Source organism: Tamandua tetradactyla, chromosome X (assembly GCF_023851605.1).
Source record: "Tamandua tetradactyla isolate mTamTet1 chromosome X, mTamTet1.pri, whole genome shotgun sequence".
Classification (NCBI taxonomy): domain Eukaryota; kingdom Metazoa; phylum Chordata; class Mammalia; order Pilosa; family Myrmecophagidae; genus Tamandua; species Tamandua tetradactyla.
In genome coordinates this window covers 98,965,738-98,991,419 of record NC_135353.1, presented here as the reverse complement: position 1 = coordinate 98,991,419, position 25,682 = coordinate 98,965,738, and the positions used below count along the sequence as shown (strand labels likewise).

General features: G+C 38.4%; 1 protein-coding gene and 1 pseudogene across 2 annotated transcripts in view; both read right to left on the bottom strand.

The window, feature by feature from the left end:
* LOC143672301 (U6 spliceosomal RNA) lies at nt 1-101 on the bottom strand (annotated as a pseudogene).
* A 1,516-nt stretch (nt 102-1,617) lies between these two features.
* HDAC8 (histone deacetylase 8) overlaps nt 1,618-25,682 on the bottom strand; it is a 517,539-nt gene continuing 493,474 nt past the window's right edge. For both annotated transcript variants that reach the window (XM_077145822.1, XM_077145823.1), the window contains one exon: nt 1,618-2,193. In XM_077145822.1, coding sequence (XP_077001937.1) covers nt 2,171-2,193 — 23 coding nt within the window. In that variant the 3' untranslated portion in view covers nt 1,618-2,170. The remainder of the gene's footprint in view (nt 2,194-25,682) is intronic.

Genomic DNA, 25,682 nt, shown 5'->3' with positions numbered 1-25,682 from the left:
TTTAATGTGGAACGCTTCACGAATTTGCATGTCATCCTTGGGCAGGGGCCATGCTAATCTCTGCATGGTTCCAATTTTAGTATATGCGCCAAAGCGAGCACTATGGGATTTGTTTTTAACCTAACGTTTGCAAGGAATCCTGAAGGCCAGTGAAGTAAGTGGTGCCCTTCCTTAGCCTGTTCAACAGTTTGCTCTGATACTTCTTGAAGTTAGAGCTGGGGCTTCAAGACTATGGACAAGCAGTGTCAGTTGTGGTGAAAAGACAGTACCCGAAAAGGGCTCCCTGGGAACCTCTGCGTCTTCTGCTGCTCTTCCCCTCTGGGCACCATTCAGATTCTCACTCAGATCCATTTCCATTTGAAAGTAAAATGGAGCACCAGTTATTTACCACTCTTTACCAGGTGACTGACCCTTGGGGCTGAAGCCTTCACCAGTATTTGGGTACTACTATGGGGGTAGAGAGGATATGGCTGGGGAACCTACACCGGACTAAGCAAATCTTTGAGACTCCGAACCTTGGCGGATGGCCTTTTGCAGGTTGGAAATTGGAAGAGTTCTGAGTGTAGACTTCCCTGACGTCTCCCAATCCCGAACTGCCCCATTCAGTCCCTCCCTCCTCTTCTCTCTATATTTTTACACCGCCCCCCGCACTTTTTTTGGTATAAGTAAAACTGCCCTTAAGCTGAGAGTGTAATTAGCATAGTGCACATTTGAAGTGACTGGTGTTCATGGCTGACCAGGATGCTTTTTAATAAAAGTTTGACTATTTCTGTTCTGGGAGCAAGTTCAAGTCTTTTTCACTCCTCCCTCCCCCGCCTCCCAACACGCTCTGAGACCTGGAGAAATACAACTCACCCTACAAAGCGCTGCTCAGATATCATCCCCTTTGAAGATGTTTTCTCCAGCCAGGGTGAGTTACTCCCTCTGAAATGCTCCCCAGGCCAGGGTGTATGTTACTAACAGAGCTCCCAGTGTGTTGTGGTCTGCTTCTTTTCCTCTTTTCTTGTCTTGTATGGGAGCTCCTAGAAGGGCAGGACGCTGTGTCCTGGTCTCCCATCCCAGTCCCAGCAATCCAAGGAGTTTGATACATATTTGGTGAATCAATTTAGAAAATCATAAATTTTGGCTGTCTCCTCTTCCTAATCTCTCTAGTCAACCCCAAATCCCCATTTTTCCATCTTTCCATTTCCCCGAAGGTTATAACACCGAGGCCTCACAATTCCACCCCATTTTGATCATGTGTGCTGGTTTTCTACACTTGATGGGGAAATATCCTTTCCATCCATCGAAATGCCCCTCTGAGATCTGACTCGTCACCTGCCCTTCCCATCACCGAAGCCCCCTTCGGGCTGGAACAGTTCCTCTCCGGAAGCCCAGCAAACCTTGGAGAGGCAGGGCTCCCTGTTCCTCTGTGCTTTCCTGCTGACGGAGGGGCCTCAGTGCTGGGGAGACACTGCTTCTTCCACAGGATCCAGCGCTCTGGATCTGCCTCACAGGCTGGGCCAGGGCAGAGCTTGGAAGCAACAGGATTATTCATGGTACTACAGTGAGAGGAAAACTTCGCAAATGTGTGCACTGTCAGCAGTGGTTTATAATGATGAAAATGGGACAAAGAGGTAATTTATCAAGCATTTTATTAAAAACAAATGAAATAGAAACAAAACCCTTAAAAACAACAACACATTCACTTCCCAGTCTGCTGCTCAGCTCCCCTCCCCCAGGGCTTCACCTGCTTGGTCCCAGAGGCCCAAACTCTGCCTCTCAGCTGTGGTAACTGCCCCTGCCTCACAAACTGGTGACCAAAGCTCCGTGCTCTCCTCCAGCTTCTGATCTGCTTCCTTTAATAAAATAAAAATACCCCTTCCCCAAATCACTTAAAAATAATTTCCAGATTGAAAACTGCATTCATGTTTTTTTTTTTTAAATAAACACTTTAACATTTTGAAATCTCCCTCTACCCGTAGATCTAGGTGAGGCACCTGGGGTGCCTGCCTGCCTGCCTCACCCCAGGAGGCCCATTGCCCCTTGTGGCCCCCTTGGAAATTTTCAGGAAGTAATTTTTTCAAAATTTCCCCTGCAGTCACAAATTCCACAAACTGCTCACATAAACACGCTGTCTTCATTATAGGCACTGCTCCTCAGCTTGGGAAACCTGATTTCTTTCTGTCAACTAGACCACATGCTTCAGATTCCCTGCAATAAGAGAGAAAAAATCCAGATTCAGGTAAAATCTGTGACTTATACCCTAATGAAGCTGTTTTTTAAAAAAGTATTGGCATCTTGGGAACCCTATGACCCCATTATATGAACAAGCCCAGGCTAGCCTGCTGGATGATGAAACACAAAAGCCCAGGTACCCCTGTTGCCTAGCAACACCAGCCATGTGAGTGCAGCAATTGACTGCCAGGTGACTGCGGAAGCTGAAGAAGAACCTCCCGGCTGAACTCAGCCCAATTGCGAATTCAGATTCTTGAGCTAAATTGTTGTTTTAAGCCACACACACAAACAAATTCAGGTAACACATTTGAGAGTTCACACTTCACTAGCTGCACCAAACCCATTTCTTTATCAGGCACAGCTTTGTTAACATTTTCTCTTGTGAGGCCCTCTGAAGTGTGGATTGGGGGCTTTCCCTGCCCTCAGGCCTAAGGTCTTTGAGGGAAAAGTGAGCATTTGAAATCCTATAGGCCTGGGTTCTAGTAAATGAAATTTTGCTCACTTGGTCCTTCATGGTCTTCTCTTTGTGTCACTTCACTCAGGAGAACCTGGATGACTAGACTCCAAACCCTACTGACCACTTCTCTAAAACAAGAATGTTTCCCAGAGCCTAGAAAAGTGCCACAACACAAGGTAGGTGCTCAGTCAGAGGTTGAATAAATGAAAGAAAGGGAGAAAGGACAAATGAAACAAACCAGCATCTTCTTTCCTATCTAGATTTTTAAAAAGAGGTTTTAAATTATCATATAGTAAAACTGACTTTTTTTTTTTGGTCGGTATAATGCTACGATTTTTTTTTTAAGTTTAGAGCGGTTTGATTCATAATCACAAAAACTGGAAACAATTTGATGTCCCTCAATGGGGAAATGGCTAAACAAACTTATGTACATCTATAAAATGAAATATTCCATTACAATTAAAAGAAACCAACTACTGACACATGCAACAGCAGGAATGAATCTTAAATGCGTTATCCTAAATAAAAAAACGTCACAAAAAATGGAAACAATCCAAGTGCCCGACAACAGACAAGTGGATTAGTAAAATGTGATCTATTCATACTATGGAATATTATGCAGCAGTAAGATGAAATGATCCCCTGAAGCACATGACAAGATGGATGAGCTTTGAGGACATAATGCTGAGTGAAATAAGCCAAACACAAAAGGGTAGTGTGATTTCACTTTTATGACCATGGTAAAGGTCAAATCAGAGTCTTATAATACAGAATATAGGGGACCTACAGATACACAGAAGCTTGAGATGGGTGAACAGTTAGCTAATGAAGTTGAATTTAATTGTAAGGAAATAGAAGTGAGGGAGGGTCACTAGTGAGTCTATTTTACCATATTGAAGGTGAACATGATTGAAAGGGGTTGTATAGACTCCTGTATCCCACCAATTAACACTACAAATATGAATAAGTTCTTGCATGAACTACTGCAAAGGTATGAATCTTGTATAAAGAGTGTACAATTTGGGGGCATAGTGGGAAAACTGTTATTGCATGCTATGGGCTATGTTTAACAGGAAAACATCGACACTATTGCAGGAACACCAGGGAAACATAATGAGGGTTGGGACAAGAGTTAAGGGGAGATTTGGATTTCCTATTTGCCAAGGGTGTGTTTATTGTCTATCTTTCCCTTGGAACAATGAAGTTATCTGAAATTAAGAGTGTTGATGGACTGTTGACTTTGGACATTATACATGACAACTAATGAATGGCGGTGGTTGAAGGATGCACTGATGAGAAGCAGATTGGTGAATGATGGTGTACAATATGATCGAATACTCTGCTGCTACAAAAAGGAACGAAGTTGTGAGGCATGCAACATTGTGAATGAACCTGTAGGACATTTGATAAGGCAAAATAAGACAGAAATACAAGAACAAATATTGTATGGTCTCATTTAGAAACTGCTTATAAGAAAACAGGGGCCTAGATTGTAAGGTCTTATAGTAGTCACATTTAGTCTGGAGCAGTAATTGTCATTTCTGGATTTTGAGAGGCTGTTTTATATATGTATAACCTGGTATTTACAAATAAGAATGAAGCTGATCAGGTTGGGATTAAGGCAACTCAGAATATAGGGTTAAGGAAGACATTATCTTTATTTTAGAACTTCATCTATTCTTTGATACCAAAGGAAGAAATGTTTATTTTGTCCAAAACCTAAGTTTTCTGCAGCACATAATCTAAGTCAACCTGTTTGGATAGATCGTTCAAACAATTCAAACACAGGGAGCCCAGAATAAGAATGAGGGCCTTCAATCTTATATAGCTTTAGGTAATGCTTAGATACATCTTAGAGTATATTAAGCAGATAATTAAAAAGTACTGGCAAAGTCCCTTGAGGGATGGGAGAAAAAATATGGAGCTATTAAACTTACCACCAGGAAAACCCATGATACTGTGTCACACATTAGGGACAACCAAATCAATGGGCCAAGCCCTTGATTTTGTGGCTTGCTCTTATGAAGCTTATGTATGTAGCAGAGAAGCTTAGCTTACCTATAGGTATGCCTAAGAGTCACTTCCAGAGGACCTCTTTTGCTGCTCAGATGTGGCCTTTCTCTCTCTAAGCCCAACTCTTCAAGTGAAATCATTGCCCTCCCCCCTAGGTGGGGCATGACATCTGGAGGTGAAAGTCTCCCTGGTGACATGGGAGATGACTCCCAGGGATGAGCCTGGCCCTGGCACCATGGGTTCAACAATGCCATCCTGACCAAAAGGGGGAAAAGAAGTGTAACAAATAATATCAGTGGCTGAGAGAGTTCAAATAGAGTTGAGAGGCTACTTTGGAGATTACTCTTAGGCAAGCTTCAGGTAGACATTGGTACCTATCATAACTTGCCAAATTCCAACCAAATCCATTCCTGCCAATCCTAGAGAACACCTAGGACATTATATAAGATTCTACAAAGGTTCCATGCACTAGGGTAACATTCCAGAAACCTACAACATCCAGATGGGTCCCTGGACCAGATAAATCCTGAAATGCCGAGGGACCAGCCTCTCCAGAACATCAACGAGTTCCATCCCCCTATCCCATAATATCAACAGCCCCTTCCAACATGAAAAAGTTAGAATGGCCATAGCCCAAATACCTCTAAAGAGTGGCCGAAAGATCAAAAGAGATGGTGGAGTTATACAAATGAGTATGATTGCTGAATCATTATATTGATATTTCTTTTAGTCTCTAGTATCTTAAAGCACCTAGAATTCAAAACCTAAAATTGTGGAATTGTAACCCATACCAAACTCTGAAATCTGTTCTACAACTGAATGTTGTGCTGTGCTTTGAAATTTATTGCTTTTTTGTATATATGTTATTTTTCAAAATAAGTTTTTTAAAGTTGATTATGATGAAAAATGCACAACTGTAGGATGATATTGTGAACCATTGATTGTACACTTTGGATGATTACATGGAATGTAAGTATATAATATAGCAATAAAAAATGTCAGAGTCAGAAGGCTCTATATGGTATTATCCATTTACAAGAAAGCAAAATTATCAGGGCAGTAAACAAGTAAATGCTTTCTAGGGCCTGTGGGTGGGGTGAGAGGTTGGCTGGCCACAAATATTTGTGTGTGTGTGTGTGTGTGTGTGTGTGTGTGATGGAACTGTTCTAGATCTTAATTGTGGCGGTGGTTAAATGACTGGATGTGTGTGTCATAAGTCACAGAACTGGACATCAAAAAGGAGGATTTACTGCATTTTAATTACACTTTAATGGAACAAATTAAAAATCCATAGCCCCATTGGAATTAAACTGATCTACATAAAAATATCCCAAAGGATCTAGCCAACTTGTACTGGGAGAAGCCAGCAAAGGACATTTGGGTCCGGAATCTGGGAGTTGTAGACTGAAGGAAATTTAATATAAATTTTACATAAATTTGTATAAAGGAGAATTTATCAATATGAGAGCATTGCCAGGATACAGGATATGAACACCTTAGCAAGAACCCTGGCAGATAAAGCAAAACTGTTGCTAGGATGACTCCTATCAGCATCAATCTAATTGTGACATTCCTTGCTTTGGGTTTTCTTTGTGTTTGTCCTGTTTGGAGTTTATTGAGCTCATTATAGCTTTACCTTTATATATTTCATAAACCTAGCAATATTTCCTCAAATGTTAATTTTTTGGACTAATTTTTCTTTCATCTTCCTTGGGTACTCCAAGTGCACAGAAAATTCACGTCTTAATACTGTCCCACAGATCAGTGGGGTTTGTTCTAATTGTTTTTCAGCCATTTTTTCTCTCTATCTTCAGTTTGTGCAGTTTCTATTGCCTTGTTTCAGGTTCACTGATCTTTTCCTCTATGGTTTCTAGTCTTCTGCAAAAATTATTCAAGCTTTTTTTTTGAGATATAAGGTTTTCCAATTCTAGATCTTTCTTTCCTTTTTTTTAAAAAAATTTTGAAATAACTTCAAAATTACAGGAAAGTTGCAAAAATAACATAAAAACATTCCATCCTGACCAAAGGAGGGAAAAGAAGTGTAAGTAATAAAGTACCAGTGGCTGAGAGAGTTCAAACAGAGTTGAGAAGCTACTCTGGAGGTCACTTTTACACAAGCTTCAGTTAGACATTGCTACCTATCATAACTTCTCAGACCCCAAACAAAACCTACTAGCCAGTCCCAAAGAACACCTAGGGCAATATAAAAGATTCTACAAAGGTTCCATGCACTAGGGTAACTTTCCAGAAACTTACAACCTCCAGATGGGTCCCTAGACCAGATAAATCCTGAAACCTATAGGGCCCAGCCTCTCCCAAACTTCAGATAGTTCCATCTCCGTACCCCATATTATTGACAGCCCCTTCCAACATGAAAAAGTTAGAATGGGCATAGCCCAAATACCCCTAAAGAGTGGGATAGAAACGTCAAAGGTGATGGTGAAGTTATACAGAGAAGGTGGGGGTTAAAAAATGAGTATGATTGCTGAAAAATTAAACTGAAATTCTTTTAGTCTCCAGTATCTTAGAACAAATACAGGTAAAAGCCTAAAACTGTGAAATTGTAACCCATACCAAATTGTAACCCATACCAAATCTGAAATCTGTTCTACAACTAATTGTTGCAATGTACTTTGAAATTTATTGCTTTTTTGTATATATGTTATTTTTCATACACACACCCTCAAAAGTCGATTGTGATGATAAAAAAAATTTATTCCTTCTAGCTTCCTATATTCTGGAGCAGCTAGAAGGATAAATCTCAGAGGATAGTATGGTAGCCCATGACAACCTCCGGGATCTGTCCTGTAACTAATTGTTGAAGAGTGCTTTGAAAACTATTACTTTTTTCTTTCTTTGCTTTGTATATATATATTATATTATACAATTAAAAAAGTTAAAAAAATAACACAAAAACAATACATGAAATTCCAAAACATACCCCCAATCAGGCGTTTTTTGTGACATTTATCATCTATCATCTATCTGTCTGTCTATCTATCTATCTGTCTATCTATCTATCTATCATCTAAACATATGAGAGTAGATTGCATACATCATGCTCCTCTAGTACTTAAGGTGGATTTCCTGAGAACAACAACACTCACTATGTAACCACCTTAAGTACAACTATGAAGTTCAAGAAATTTAACACTGAAATAAAGCACATAGGACATATTCTGATTTTAATTATTCATTGAAATGAAAAACTGAATTTCATTGTTCAATAATTTTGAATTATTGTTCCAATAATGTCCTTTTTTCTGGATTGGAAGTCTTTTCCTTTCTTTCTTTTTATTAGAGAAGTTGTAGGTTTACAGAAAATCATGCATAAAATACAGAGTTCCTGTTTAAAAAGTTGAAAAAGCAATCAGACATCAAGTAGAAATATGAATGAAGCTGATCTGGATGGGACTAAGGTATTTCAGAAGACAGGGTAAAGGATGATATCATCAATATTTTAAAACTTCAACTTCTGTGTGAGACCAAAGGGAGAGATGTTTATTTGGTACAAAATTTCTATTTTGGGTAGTGCATTTCCTAATTTAACTTGTATGGTCAGTTTAGATGAACACCATAAGTACATGAAGTCTTGAATGGGGCATGAGATTTTGTTGGTTTGTCCAGGTCAGTGTGATGCTGTAGTAAATCCCAGAGTGATTTGGACAGTGAATAATAAAGTATTTGCAAAGTCACCTTGGGGGAACGGGGAGAAATGGGGAAATATTCAACTTCCCCATCTGGAGAATTTTTATATTCTTGCAAGCAGTGGGGACAACCAAATCAATAGGGCAAGCCCTTGATTTGGGGGTTGCCCCCATGAAACTTACTCTTGCAAAGGATAGGCTAAGTCTACTTAAAATTAAGCCTAAGAGTCACCCTCAGAGGACCTCTTTTTTTAAAAAAATTTCTTAATTAAAAAAAATTAAGAACAAACAAAAACATTAACATATAATTCTGTTCTACATATATATTCAGTAATTCTCAATATCATCACATAGTTGCATATTCATCATTTCTTAGAACATTTGCATCAATTCAGAAAAAGAAATAAAAAGACAACAGAAAAAGAAATAAAACAATAACAGAAAAAAAAGATTATACATGCCATACCCCTTACCTCTCACTTTCATTGATCACTACATTTCAAACTAAATTTATTTTAACATTTGTTCCCCCTATTATTTATTTTTATTCCATATATTCTACTCATTTCTTGACAAGGTAGATAAAAGGAGCATCAGACACAAGGTTTTCACAATCACACAGTCATACTGCAAAAGTTATATCATTATACAATCATCTTCAAGAAACATGGCTACTGGAACACAGCTCCACATTTCAGGCAGTTTCCTAGAGCCTCTCCATTACATCTTGAGTAACAAGATGATATCTACTTAATGCATAAGAATAACCTCCATCCAGGACAACCTCCCGAGATTCTATTTGGAATCTCTCAGCCATTGACACTTTGTCTCACTTCACTCTTCCCCCTTTTGGTCGAGAAGGTTTTCTCAATCCCTTGATGCTGTCTCAGCTCATTCTAGGGTTTTTCTCAATCCCTTGATACTGAGTCTCAGCTCAAGGATTTCTGTCCCACGTTGCCAGGAAGGTCCACACCCCTGGGAGTCATGGCCCACGTAGACAGGGAGAGGGTGGTGAGATTGCTCGTTGTGTTGGCTGGAGAAAGAGGCCACATCTGAGCAACAAAAGAGGCTCTCTTGGGGGTGACTCTTAGGCCTAAATTTTAAGTAGACTTGACCTATCCTTTGTGGGGTTACGTTTCCTATGAACAAACCCCAAGACTGGGGGCTCAGCCTATAGCTTTGGTTGTCCACACTGCTTGTGAGAATATCAAGAATTCAACTTGGGGAAGTTGCATTTCTCCCCGTCCTCACCATTCCCTGAAGGGGGCTTTGCAAATACTTTTCCACTCACTGATCGAATCACTCTGGGATTCATCAGGGCATCACTCTGGACAAACCAACAAAATCTCATGTCCTACCTGAGATTCCAAGTACTTATGGTGTTCAATCAAACTATCTACATAAGTTATATTAAGAAACGCATTAGTCAAAATATAAATTTTGTAACAAACATTTTTTGCTTTAGTCTCACACATAAAGTGATAGTTTAAAATATTAATTACCATCTATTTTCAGCACCCTACAATAATGACATTCCTTTGTTCTTCCTCATGCAAAACCATTTTTAAAATTTGTACATTTAGTCACTATTATTATACACTCTAGGCATTCCTAGATTGTACCGTCTCAGTCTTTAACATCTATCTTTCTTTCTGATTTCATTTATGTCCCCAGCCCTCTTCCCTCTATCATTCTCACATGCAGCTTCATTCAGTGTTTTAACAAAATTGTATTACAGTTAGGTAGTATTGTGCTGTCCATTTCTGAGTTTTTGTATCCAGTCCTGTTGCACAGTCTGTATCCCTTCAGCTCCAATTACCCAATATCTTACCCTATTTCTATCTCCTGATGGTCTCTGTTACCAATGACATATTCCAAGTTTATTCACTAATGTCAGTTCATATTAGTGAGACCATACAGTATTTGTCCTTTAGTTTTTGGCTAGTCTCACGCAGCATAATGTTCTCAAGGTCCTTCCATATTGTTATATTTGTTTAATTTTGAGGAGTTCCCATTTCTTTCTTTCTTTCTTCAGTGCTCTTCTTTGGGTGCAAGGTCTATAAAACCGCCTTCAATTATAAGATTTATAAGATATTTCCCTACATTTTCCTCTAACTGTTTTATGGCAGAGGACCTCTTTTGTTGCTCAGATTTGGCCTCTCTCTTAAAGTCGACATGGCAAGTGAACTCACAGCCTTCCTCCTTTACTAGGACATAACTCCCAGGGGTGTAAACCTCCCTGGCAACTTGGGATAGAAATCCTCAGATGAGACAGGACCCAGCATCAAGGGATTGAGAAAACTTACTTGGCCAAAAGGGGTAAGAGAGAAATGAGACAAAATAAAGTGTCAGTGGCTGAGAGATTTCAAACAGAGTCAAAAGGTTGTCCTGGAGGTTATTCTTATGCATTATATAGATATCTACTTTTTAGTTTATGGTGTATTGGAGTGGCTAGAGGGAAGTACCTGAAACTGTAGAGCTGTGCTCCAGCAGCCTTGTTTCTTGAAGAAGTATAATGATATAGCTTTTACAGTGTGACTGTGTGATTGTGAAAACCTTGTGTTTGATGTTCCCTTTACCTACAGTATGGACAGATGAGTCTAAAATATGGATAAAAAAATAAACAAATGGGGGAACAGATGTTAAAATAAATTGGGTAGATGATCAATGAGAGGGTGGGGTAAGCGGTATGGTATGTGTGAATTTTTTCTTTTTTATTTCGTTTTCTGGATGGATGCAAATGCTCAAAAAAATGATCATGGTGATGAATACACTACTATGTGATGATATTGTGAGCCATTGATTGTACATCATGTATGGAATGTTTGTATGTTAAGAATGTTTGTATGTTAGCTTTTATCAATAAAATATTTAAAAAAAATACAGAGTTCCAATATACCACCCTATTATTAACACCTTGTATTAGTGTGGTAGATTTCTTAGAATTTCATGAAAGAACATTTTTATAATTGCACTATTAACTATAGTCCATCATTTACAATAGCAGTCACTGTTATTAATATGCTTGCTATTAAATTTTTATTCTAGTAACTCTTATATAACCTAAAATTTTCCCTTTTAACTACACTTACATATATAATTCAGTGCTCTTAATTATGCTCACAATGTTGTGCTACTATCACCATCATCCATTACCAAAACTTTTCCTTTACCTCCGACAAAAATTCTGTACTAATTAAGCTTTGACTTCCATTCCCTAACCCCTCCCCAGCCCCTGGTAACCTGTATTCTAGTTTCTGACTCTACAAATTTGCTTATTCTGCTTATTTTAATGTCAATGAGATCATAAGTATTTGTCCTTTTGTATCTGGCTTATTTCACTCAACATGCTGTCTTTCAGGTTCAACTATGTTGTCACATATATCAGAACTTTGTTCTTTTTAACAGCTACCTAATATTTCCCATGTATGTTTATGCACCACATTTGCTCATTCATTCATGTATTGAAGGACACTTGGGTTGTTTCCATCTCTCAACAATTGTTAATACTGCTGCTCTGAATACCAGTGTGCAAATATATATTTGAGTCCCTACTTTCAATTCTTTTTTTTACTGGAGAAGTTATAAATTTACAGAAAAATAATGCATAAAGCACATGAAATAGAAGTTCTCATATACCACTCTACTATTAAGTTGCATTAATGTGGTACATTTGGTATAATTCATGAAAAAACATTTTTATAATTGTACTTTAACTATGGTCAATTGTTTACAATAGAGTTCATTGTTTATGTTGTACAGTCCTATGCTTGGTTATTAAATTTTTATTCTAGTCATACTTATACAACCTAAAATTTCCCCTTTTAACCACACTCAAATATATAATTCAGTGCTGTTACTTACTTTCAAATGTTGTTCCACCATCATCACCATCCATTACCAAATATTTACAATCAACCTAAATAGAAACTCTGTGCAATTTGAGCATTAACTCTCTATTTTGCCTACCTCCAGCACAGCTCCCAGCTACCTATATTTCAGATTCTGACTCTATGAGTTTGCTTATTCTAATGATTTCAAATTAGTGAGATCCTACAATATTTGTCCTTCTGTGCCTGGCTTATTTCACTCAACATGATGTCTTCAAGGTTCATCCATGCTGCCACATGTATCAGAACTTAATTTCTTTTTATGACTGTGTGCTGGTTTGAAAGGAAGTATGCCCCCTAAGAAAAGCCATGTTTTAATATAAATCCCATTTCATAAAGGTAGAATAATCTCTATTCAATACTGTTATGTTTGAAACTGTAATGAGATTATTTCCCTGGATGATGTGATTTAGTCAAGAGTGGTTGTTAAACTGGATTAGGGGATGACATGTCTCCACCCGTTTGAGTGGGTCTTGATTAGTTTCTGAAGTCCTATAAAAGGAGAATGAGATTCAGAGAGATTCAGAGAGAGCAACACTACAAAGCAGAGAGTCCACCAACCAGCGACCTTTGGAGATGAAGAAGGAAGATGCCTCCCGGGAGCTTCATGAAACAGGAAGCCAGGAGAGAAAGCTAGCAGATGACGCCGTGTTCACCATGTGCCCTTCCAACTGAGAGAGAAGCCCTGACTGTGTTTGCCACGTGTCTTCTCACTTGAGAGAGAAACCCTGAACTTCATCAGCCTTCTTGAACCAAGGTATCTCCTAGATGCCTTTGATTGGACATTTCTTTAGACTTGTTTTATTCGGGGCATTTTCTCGACCTTAGAACTGTAAACTAGCAACTCATTAAATTCCCCTTTTTAAAAGCCATTCCGTTTCTGGTATATTGCATTCCAGCAGCTATCAAACTAGAACAGACTGAATAATCTTTCATTACCCATATATCCACACATGTTTATCCTTTCATCAGTAGATGGACACTTAGGTTGCTTCCATCTTTTGGCAGTTGTGAATACCTCTATGAACATTGGTGTGCAAATATTTGAGTCCCTGCTTTCAGTTCTTTTGGTTATATGCCTAGAAGTGGGATACAGAAAGCAATGTTCCTATTTCTGTCCAAAACTTGTAATTTTCTGTATTTTAATAGCAGCTCTTCTACAAGGTGTGAAATGATATCTCATTGTGGTTTTGATTTTCATTTCCTTAACAGCTAATGATGTTGAACATCTTTTCATGTGCTTTTTGGCCATTTGTGTATCTTCTTTGGAGAAATGTCCACTCAAGTGTTTTGTTCGTCTTTTATTGTCGAGTTGTAGGATTTCTTTTTATATTTTGGATATTAAACCCTTATAAGATATGTGGTTTCAAAATATTTTCTCCCATTGAGTAGGTTGTCTTTTTGCTTTCATGGTAAACTTACTTGGTGCACAAAAGTTTTTAGTTTTGATGAGGTCCCATTTATCTATTGTTTCACTTGTTGATTGTGCTTTTAGTGTAAAGTCTAAGAAATCATTCCTTAACACGAAATCCTGACCTGATGATGGAACTTCCAGGAACATGGCTGAATAGCGCAGCTTGAAATTAGCCCTGCTTCATGAAATAGTTAGAGAAGGGACAGGAGGGCAACTGAGTGATTCGGGAGTGCAGCTGACCTGGAAGAGCCTTCTGCACCACATGGGGCAGTCCTGGTTGCAGAGGCTGAAGAACTGAGAGGCAGAAAGCTAGAGCCTGGTTCGGAGGTGCAGAGCCTGCAAGAGTGCATGGACAGGAGCCCGGGACCAGGAAGTAAGTCAGGCCGTGCTCCTTGGGCACGCTACCCTCACCAGTTCAGCCTTGTGACGGGCAACTCACCCCACACCCCATGCACCCAAACTCCACCATCCACTCCCACTACCCGAGCTCCAGGCGCCCCCACCCCACCAACCCCAGTGCACATACCTGTCCCCACCCCCACCCCAAGTACAGTCCAACCCACCTCTCCTGCATGCCTCCTGAGCACTACATCCTTCTCCTTGTTCCGTGCAAGCTGTTGCCGCCCTCCACACATAAGCTACCCCCCCTCCCCCGCACACAGTGTTGCACAGCCTCACTCTGTCCAGCCTGAACTATGGGCATCCATTTACGGCACACCCAGGCCCACGCATGTGCAAGGGCCCCCAATCTGTCATTCAGTTCTGGGAGCCACACTTGACAACAGTCCTAGAACTGCGCATGTGCATGGCCCGCAGCCACACTTCCCAGCTCTGAGAAAGTGCTAACCTGTGCAGCTGGGTGACATCAGCCCCCAATCCATGAAGGCACAATGCCAACCTGCTGCCACAGCTCTATGCATGCACACAAAGGGTCCTGTGCCTTAGAGCAGCACACAGCACGTTTACACCCCCAACCCGAAGCACCTGCACAGCTACATCCTCCCTGGCCTCTGGGTGCCCACGTTCACAAGCATCAGCAAAACATCCCCAATCTGCAATTATACATGCCCTGTAGCAAATCACCACATGGAGTGCCCCACCCCGGGCCCTGCTCCCTGCTGTGCAACCATCCCGCAAACACAAAGCATTAGACTACAGAAAGAAATCAATTCCCGAAGGAAACCAATCAAGATATTTACATGTCATGAAGACAGCAGAAGATCACTAAGTATATCACAATGCAGACAGATATAGCCCTGCCTAATGACCAAATTAAAACTCCAGAGGAGACACAGACGTTGGAACAACTAATCAAAGATGTTCATACAATTCTCCTAATAAAATAAGTGGGATGGCAAATGGCATAAAGGAGATCAAGAAGACAGTAGAAAAGCATAAAGAGGAATGTGAAAGAATAAATAGAAAAATAGTGGATATCACAGAGACTAAAGACTTTGTTGACCAAATAAAAAACATACTAGAGGCATACCACACTTGATCTGAAGAGACAGAAGAAAGAATAAGTGATATAGAGGACAGGATAATTGACTTTGAAGATGCAAAACAGCAAATGGCCAAAAAGATGGAAAAAATTGAATGGGAACTCAGAGAAATGAGAGACAAAACAAAGCATGCAAATATTAGAATCATTGGTGTCCCAGAAGAAGAAGAGAGGAGTAAAGGGCTAGGAAGAGTAGTTGAGGATATAATGGGGGAAAACTTCCCAACCCTCATAAAGGACATAAATACACAAGTCAAAGAAGCCCAATGAACAACAAACAGAATAAATCCAAATAGGCCTTCCCCAAGACACATACTAATCAGTCTGTCAAATGTTGAAGAGAAGCAGAAAATCCTGAAAGTGGCAAGAAAAAAACAATCTACTACATACGAGGGAAATCAAATAAGACAGAGCTCAGAATACTTAACTAGCACACTGGAGGCAAGAAGGCAGTGGTATGATATACTGAAGATCCTGAAAGGGAAAGACTTCCAGCCAAGAATTCTGGACCCAGCCAAGTTGTCCTTCAAAATTGAGGGAGAGATTAAAGTTTTCACAGGCAAAGAAGTCTTGAAAGAATTTGTCAACAAGAGACTGGCCCTAAAAGAAATACTAAAAAGGAGTTCTGCTGGCTGAAAAAAAAGAAGAAGACAAGAGACAGAGATCTGGAGGACAGCACAGAATTGAGGAGTACCACTAAGGGTAATTTAAAGAATACAAAGAGAAAGAGGGAAAAGAATATATAGACATGACAAACAAAATAAAAAAGATATGATGGTGGAATCAAGAAACGCCTTTTCAGTAATAACTTTGAATGTTAACAGACTAAACTTACCAATTAAAAGATACAGATTGGCAGAAATTTTTTCTGTTTTCTTTTTATTCCTTTTTCTGAATAGATGCAAATGTTTCAACAAATGATCATGATGATGAATATGCAACTATGTGATGATATTGTGAATTACTGATTATATACGTAGAATGGAATGATCAAAAGTTAAGAATGTTTGCGTTTGGTGTTTTTTGGTATTTAAAAAAATTTAAAAAATTAAAAAAAGATACAGATTGGTAGAATGAATTAAGAAACATAATCCAGCTATATGCTGCTTACAAGAGGCTCATCTTAGACACAAGGATACAAATAGATTGAAAGTGAAACGATGGAAAAAGATTTTTCATGCAAATTGTAACCAAAAGAAAACAGGAGTAGCTACACTAATATCTCACGAAATAGACCTTTAATGTAAAAACATCATAAGAGACAAAGAAGGGAACTATATACTAATTAAAAGGTCAATTCACCAAGAAGATATACAATCATGAATGCTTATGATCCCTATCAAGGGGCTCCAAAGTATCTGAGACAGACATTGGCAATACTGAAGGGTGCAATAGATGTTTCAACAATAATAGTAGGAGATTTCAATACACCACTCTCCTCTATAGATAGAACAACCAGACAGAAGATCAACAAGGAAATAGAGAAGTTAAATAATGTGATGAATGAATTAGACCTAACAGACATATATAGGTCATTGCACTCCAAAGCACAAGGTTATACATTCTTCTCTAGTGCTCATGGAACATTTTCCAGGATAAGTCATATGCTGGGGCACAAAACAGATCTTTATAAAGTTAAAAACATTGAAATTATTCAAAGCACTTTCTCTGATCACAATGGGATGAAGCTGGATCTCAATAACCAACAAAAAATGAGAACGCTCACAAATATATGGAGCTCAATTAACACACTCTTAAACAACCAATGGGTCAAAGAAGAAATTGCTAGAGAAATCAGCAACTATTTAGAGATGACTGAAAATGAGAATACAACTTATCAGAAATTATGGGATACAGCAAAGGCTGTGCTGAGAGAGAAATATATTGCCCTAAATGCCTATATTAAAAAAACAAGAAAAAGCAAAAATCATGGATAAACAACACACCTGGAGGAACTTGAGAAAGAACAGCAAACTAACCCCAAAGTAAATAGGAGAAGAAAAATAACAAAGATTAAAGCAGAGATAAATGAATGGGAGAACAAAAGAACAATAGAAAGAATCAATAAAACCAAAAGTTGGTTCCTTGAGAAAATCAAAAAAATTGATGGGCCATTAGCATGACTGAGAAAGAAAAAAAGAGAGAGGATGCAAATAAACAAAATCAGAAATGAGACGGGGTGCATTGCCACAGACCCTGAAGAAATCAAAGAAATCATGAGAGAACACTATAAACAACTATATGCCAACAAACTAGACAACTTAGATGAAATGAACAAATTCCTGGAGACACACAAACAAGCTACACTGACTCAGGGAGAAATAGAAGATCTCAACAAAACAATCACAAGTAAAGAGATTCAATCAGTCATCAAAAATCATCCTACAAAGAAAAGCCCAGGGTCAGATGGCTTCTTGGGGAATTTTATCAAGCATCCCATAAAGAAGTAACACCAATCCTGCTCAAACTTTCCCAAAAAATTGAAGAAAAAGGAACTCTACCTAACTCATTTTATGAAGATAATATCATTTTAATGCCAAAACCTGGTAAAGATGCTATAAGAAAGGAAAATTACAGGCCAATCTCCCAAATGAACATGGATGCAAAAATTTTCAATTAAATATTACCAAATCGAATCCAACAGCACATTAAAAGAATTATACATCGTGACCAAGTGGGGTTTATACCAGGAATGCAAGGATGGTTTAGCACAAGAAAATCAATCATTATTGATTAAATTAAAACCAATGTGATTATGCACGTTAATCAATTATTAATGTGTAATAATTAATAATTACACATTATTAGAGTGGAATATAGCACATTAACATATCAAAAGGGAAAAATCACATGATCATCTAAATTGATGCTGGGAAAGCATTCGACAAAATTCAGCATCCTTTTCTGATAAAAACATTCCAAAAGACAGGAATCAAAGGTAACTACCTCAATATGATAAAGGGAATATATGAGAAACCGATAGCCAGCTTCATACTCAATGGAGAGAGATTGAAAGCTTTCCCTCTAAGATCAGGTAGAAGACAAGGATACCCACTGTCACCGCTATTATTCAACATTGTGCTAGAAGTTCTAGCTAGAGCAACCAGGCAGGACAAAGAAATAAAAGGCATCCAAGTTGGAAAGGAAGAAGTAAAACTCTTGTTATTTGCAGATGATATGATACTGTACTTGGAAGATCCTGAGAAATCTACAGCAAAGTTACTTGAGCTAATAAACAAATTCAGCAAGGTGGCAGGATATAAAATTAATGTGCAGAAATACAGTAACATTTCTATACACAAGCAATGACCTAGCTGAGGAGTCAGTTAAGGAAAAAATGCCATTCAAAATAGCCACTAAAAGAATCAAATACTTAGGAATGAACTTTACTAGGGACATAAAGGACTTGTATACAGAAAACTACATAACATTGCTAAAAGAAATCAAAGGCGATTTGAATGGGTGGAAAGACATTCTCTGCTCATGGATAGGAGGGCTAAATATAGTCAAGATGTCAATTCTCCCCAAATTGATCTACAGATTCAACACAGTACCACTCAAAATTCCAACAACCTACTTTGAAGATTTGGAAAAGGGAACTACCAAATTCATCTGGAAGGGAAAGAGACCCTGAATAGCTAAAAGTATCCTAAAAAAAGAAGGACAAAGTGGGAGGATTGATTAATACTCCCTAACTTTAAAACCTATTATAAAGCCGCAGTGTTCAAAACAGCATACTATTGGCACAAAGACAGAAGCACTGACCAATGGAATCAAATCGAGAGTGCAGAAATAGACCACCAAATCTATGGTCAATGATTCTTGACAAGGTCCCCCAGTCCTCTGAACTGGGACAAAATAGTCTTTTCAATAATTGGGCATGGAAGAACTGGGTATCAATAGCCAAGAGAATGAAAGAAGACCCCTATCTTATACCCTACACAAAAATTAACTGAAGGTGTATCAAACACCTAAATATAAGAACTAGCATCATAAAACTTTTAGAAGAAAATGTAGGGAAACATTTTCAAGACCTAGTAATAGGAGGTAGTTTCCTAAACCCAAAGCACAAGCAACAACAACAACAAAATAGGTAAGTGGGAACTCCTCAAAATCAAATGCTTCTGTACCTCAAAAGATTTTGTCAAAAGGGTGAAGAGGCAGCCAACTCAATTGGAGAAAATATTTGGAAATCACATATCAGACAAAGGTTTGATTTCCTGTATATACAAGGAAATCATACAAGTCAACAACAAAAGAACAAACAACCCAATTATAAAATGGGCTAGAGATATGAATAGGCATTTTTCTGAAGAACAAACACAGATGGCTCAAAAGCACATGAAGAGATGCTCATTTTCATTGGCTATAAGGTAAATGCAGATCAAGACTACAATGTAATACCACCTCCCACCTATAAGAATGGCTGCTATTAAACAAAGTGAAAACTGTAAATGTTGAGGAGGATGTGGAGAAACTGGGACACTTATGCACTGCTGGTGGGAAATTATAATGGTGTAGACACTGTGGAAGACTGTTTGGCGGTTCCTTAGGAAACTAAATATTGAGTTGCCCTATGACCCAGTAATAGCACTACTTGGTATATACCCAGAAGAGCTGAAAGCAATGAAGCAAACAGACATCTGCACACCGATGTTCACAGCAGCATTATTCACAATCACCAAAAGATGGAAGCAAACCAAATGCCCATCAACAGATGAGAGGATCAACAAAATGTGGTATATACGTACAATGGAATATTATGCAACAGTAAGACAAAATGACGTCCTAAAGCACATGACAAGATGGAAAAGCCTTGAGGACATAATGCTGAGTGAAATTAGCCAGACACAAAAGGATAGATACTATATGATTTCACTTTTATGACCAGCATAAAGGTATAATCAGAAACTTATAATATGGAGTACAGGGGACTTAGAGATACATAGAAGCTAGAGATGGGTGAACCGTTAGCTAATGAGGTTGAACTCTAATTTAAGGGAATAGATAGGAGCGAAGGTGATTCTCTATTGGGTCTAGAAATAATATTGCCATATTGATGATGAGCAAGATTGAAAGGGGTTGTATAGACCTGCATGACCCAGTGATTTACACTAGAAATATGAGTTGGTTCTTACAAGAATTACTTCAAAGATATGACTCTTGTGTAAAGAATGTTTAAGTCCAGGGTATAGGGGGAAGACTGCAGATTCATGCTATGAGCTGTGTTCAAAAGGAAGCCATCAGCATTACCACAGCAACAGAAGAGGTAAATAATAAGGGGAGGGAGAAGAGTTAAGAGGAGGTTTAGATTTCCTATTTGGGGAGCGTGTGTATATTGGCTTTTTTCTCTTGGGAACAATGAAATTATCTAAAATTGAGAATGTTGATGGACTGTGGACTTTGGGCCTTCTACATGATGCCCAATGAAAGCAGGCGGCTGAAGGATGCACTGATGGAGAAGTAGATTGGCGAACAATGGTGTATACTCATGAACGAAGTTTGTGCTGCTACAGAAAGGAACAAAATTGTGAGGCATGCAATGATGTGAATGAACACGTGGGACATTTGGTGAGACAAAATAAGCCAGAAACAAAAGGACAACAATGGTTTGGTCACCTTTAGAAAATGCTTATAAGGAAACAAGGGCCTAGACTGTAAGCTTTTATAGCACACACATTAAGTTCAGAGTGGTGATTATTATTTCTGGACTTTGAGAGACTGTACTATATATATAACCTGATATTTAGAGATAAGAATGAAGCCGAACAGGTTGGGGTTAAAGTAATTCAGAACATAGGGGTAGGGAAGACAGTGTTTATATTTTAGAATCAAAGATACTCTTTGAGACCAATGGAAGAAAGTTTTATTTGATCTGGAACTGAACACAGGGAGCACAGAATAAGAAAGAAGCCCTTTAATCCTGTATAGATTATTGCAATGCATGGAAACATCCTAGAATATATTAAGAAGATAATCAAAAAGCATTGGCAAAGTCCCCGGAAGGAAGGGAGAAAGAAAATGGAACTATTAAACCTTACCATCAGGGAATCCCCTGATACTGTGTCAAACTTTAGGGAAACCCAAATCGATAGGCCACACCCTCAATCATGAGGCTTACTCTTGTGAAGCTTATGTAGGTAGCAGAGAAGCTTAGACTACCTATAGGCATGCCTCAGAGTTACTTATGGAGCACCTCTTTTTTTGCTCAGATATGGCCTCAGTTTCTCTAAGCCCAATATGCCCTTCTTCCTACATGGGACAAGACGTCCCAGAGTGAAAGTCTCCCTGGTGAAGTGGGAGATGACTCCCAAGGATGAATCTAGACCTGGCACCGTGGGATCAACAATTCTACCCTGACCAAAAGGAGGAAAAGAAGTGCAATTAATAAGGTATCAGTGGCAGAGATAGTCCAAATAGAGTCGAGACTACTCTGGGGTTTGCTCTTTTACAAGCTTGAGGTAGACCTTGCTACCTATCATAACCTGCCAACCCCCAACCAGGACCATTCCAGCCAATCCTAAAGAACACCCAGGGCAATATATAAGATTCCACAAGGGTTCCATACAGTAGAGTAACTTTACAGAAACTTACAACTTCCAGATGGGTCCTTGGTCAAGATAAGTCCTGAAACCTAGCCCAGACTCTCCAGAACATCAAACAGTTCCATCTCCCTACCCCATATTAGTAACAGACCCCTACAATATAAAAAATTTAGAATTTCCATAGGCCAATCAACCCTAAAGAGAGGTATGGAAAGATCAAAGGTAATGGTGGAGTTATACATATAAGGTAGGATTTAACAATGAATATGAATGCTGAACTATTAAATTGATATCACTTTTAGTCTCCAGTATTTTAGAGCAGCTAGAAGTAAAAACCTAAAATTGTGCAATTATAACCCATGTTAAACTCTGAAATATGTTCTACATCTAATTGTGGTGCTATGCTTTGAAATTTATAGCTTTCTTGTATATATGTTATTTTTCACACAAAAAAGGAAGAAAAGTCGATTGTGATGATAAAAAAAAAATATTTAAGTCCTGTAGCCTCCTATATTTTGGAGCAGCTAGAAGAAAAAATCTGAGAGGATCATATGGTAGCCCATGACAAACTCTGGGATCTGTCCTGTGACTACTTTTTGAAGAGTACTTTGAAAACATTGCTTTTTAAATTTCTTTGCTTTGTATATATGTTATACTATACAATAAAAAAAGTTAAAAAAAAAAAGATCCTGAAGATGCTTCCCTATGTTTTCTTCTAGGCGTTTTATAGTCTTAGTTCTTATATTTAGGTCTGATTCACTTTGAGTTAATTTTTGTGTATGGTGTGAGATAGGGGTCCCCCTTCATTCTTTTGCACATGGATATCCAGTTCTCCCAGCACCATTTGTGCCCTTCACCAGGATTCCACAAATGGTAAAGTCTTCCATAATTATTGTTCAATATCAATAATGGGAAATTGACATTGTTAACAAAGAACATACGTTATTCAGATTTCACCAGTTTCACACACATTCAGTTTTGTTACATATGTAGCTCTTGTAACCACCACTACAAAAAAGATACAGAACTATTTCACCAACACACAAATCTCCCTCATGTTATCCCTTTGTAGTCACACTCCTTCCTCCCCCACCCAAATATCTCTAAACCCTGATAGCCATTAATTGGTTTCTCCATCACTATAATTTTGAGGATGTTAAATAAATGGAGTCATGCAGCAATCAATCTTTTGAGACTGACCTTTTTTACTCAGTATACTGCCCTTAAGATCCAGCCAAGTTATAGTAGTTACCAAGTTTGTTGCTTCTTATTGCTGAGTGGTATTCCATGGTATGGATATACCACAATTTGTTAACTGATCACCCATTGAAAGACATCTGAGCTGTTTACAGTTTTGGGCTATTATTAGTAAATTAACATTCAGGGTTTTCCTTGACTATAAGGAAATATTCAGGGTTTTCATTGGGATAAATTTATGCCTAAGGGTACAATTGCTGGGTCATATGACAGTTGCATGTTTAGTTTTTTAAGAAATTGCCAAATTGTTTTCCAGAATAGCTGTACCATTTTATACCCCCCACTAACAATGTATAAGTAATCTAGTTTCTCAGCATCTCCCACAGCATGTGGTGTTGTCACCTATTTTTCATTTTAGTCATTATGATCGGCATGTAGTTATCTCTCATTGTGGTCTAAATTTGCATTTTCTGAATGGCTGATGATGGTAAACACTTTTTCATGTGCTTATCTGCTGTCTGTATGTCATCTTCGTGTCTTCTGACCACATTCCAATTCGATTGTTTGTTTCTTTACTATTGAATTTTGGCAGTTTTTTTTTTTGGGGGGGTGCATGGTCCGGGGATCGAACCTAGGTATCCTGCATAGAAGGCAAGCATTCTACGACTGAACCACCTGTGCACCCTTGACAGTTCTTCATATATTCTATATATAAGTTTGTGGTCAGATATGTGCTTTGCAAATATTTTCTCTCAGTATGTAATGTCTCTTTTCGTTCTCTTAACTGGGTCTTTTGCAAAGCCAAATTTTTAATTTTGATGAGGTACAATTTATTCATTTTTAATTTCATGGATCATGCTTTTGGTGTTTTAACCACCTAAACTGAAAATTTCTGGATAATTTTGATTCTTCATCTCTTAGTTCAAGCCCCCTCCACATCTCATGAGTTGCCAAGCCTAACCCCAAGATGTCTTTCAAATCTTGTCCCCTCCTTTCTGTTGTATTTTCTCCACCTTCATTACATATTTCATTACTTAGGTCACAGCAACATTCTTTTTTTAAAAAATATTTTTATTGAGATACCTTCATGCACATACAGTCCATCCAAAGTATGCAATTAGTGGCTCACAATATCATCACATAATTGTGTACTAATCACCATGATAATTTTTAGAACATTGGCATCACTCTAGAAAAAGAAATAACAAGAAAAAAAGAAAAAACTCGTACATACCATACTCCTTACCCCTTCCTCTTACTGAACTCTAGTACTGCAATATACCCCAAATTTTTTTACCCCTTATCCCTCCTATTTATTTACTTGTTGTCCTTATTTTTTACTCATCTGACATACCATGGATAAAGGGAGCATCAGCCACTGGGTTTTCACAATCACACGGTTGCATTGTAAAAGCTATATAGTTATACAATCATCTTTAAAAGTCAAAGGCTACCGGAAAACAGCTCAACATTTTCAGATACTTCCCTTTAGCCACTCCAATACACTGTAAACTAAAAACGGATATCTATGTAATGCACAAGAATAAACTCCAGGATAACCTCTCGACTCTGTTTGAAATCTCTCAGCCACAGAAACTTTATTTTCTGACATTTTCTATTCTTCTTTTGGTTAAGAAAGCTTTCTCAATCCCACGATTTGGGTCCTAGCTCATCCACGTGAGTCCTGTTCCATGTTACCAGGGAGATTTACACCCCTGGGAGCCATGTCCCATGTAGGGGGGAAGGCAGTGAGTTCATCTGCTGAGTTGGCTTAGAGAGAGCGGCCATATCTGAGCAACAAAAGAGGTTCTCTGGGGGTGACTCTTAGGCATAATTATAAGTAGGCTCAGCTTCTTCTTTGCAAGAATAAATTTCACAGGGGTAAGCACCAAGATCAAGGGCTCACTGTATTGAATTGGTTGCCCCCACTGCTTGTGAGAATATCAGGAATTTCCCAGTTTAATATTTCCTCCTTTCTCCCCAGTCCCCCAAGGGGACTTTGAAAATACTTTTTTACTCTCTGCCTAAATTACTCTTGGATGTTTCAGGGCATCACACTAACCTGCATAAACCAACAAGATCTTACTCCATATTCAAGATTCCATGTTAATTATGGTGTTTGAATAAACTGATCATATGAGTTAAATTAGATAATGTGCTACCCAAAATTTAATTTTGCACCAAATAAAAAATTCTTCCTTTGGTCTCACATAGAAGTTGAAGTTTTAAAATTTAAACAGTATCATCCTTTACCCTGTTTTCTGATTTACTTTAGTCATATCCAAGTCAGTTTCATTCATATCTCTAGTCGAATTCTAATCGCTTTTTCAACTTTTTCAATAGTTGCTCTATGGGGGACTGCTGACTTTCATGGTTTTAGAGCTCTAACTCTGAGTCTCAGGTGTCACACAAATACCTGAAATTTCAGGGAATGTCCAGGTTATACACAAATAGCTCAGTATCTCAGAATTTAGAAATAGCAGTTTCAACTCCTGAATCTATGTGACTGCTATAAGAGCTTACAGTCTAGGACCCTTTACAATAGGCCCCACCTGATAACCCATGCTCTCAACTTCAATTCTTGGAGTTTATATATTATAGTTAGTCCATATGAATGAGGCATGACAATATTTCTTTTTATTTTTGATATTTCATTCAACATACTGTCCTCAAGTTTCATTCACCTATTTGTAAGCCTCACGACTTCATTCCTTCTTGCAGCTGCTCAGTAGTCAGTTATCTGAATACACCACCATTCCCTCTTCCATTCCTTAGTCATTTTACCCTTAGGCTATGTCCAT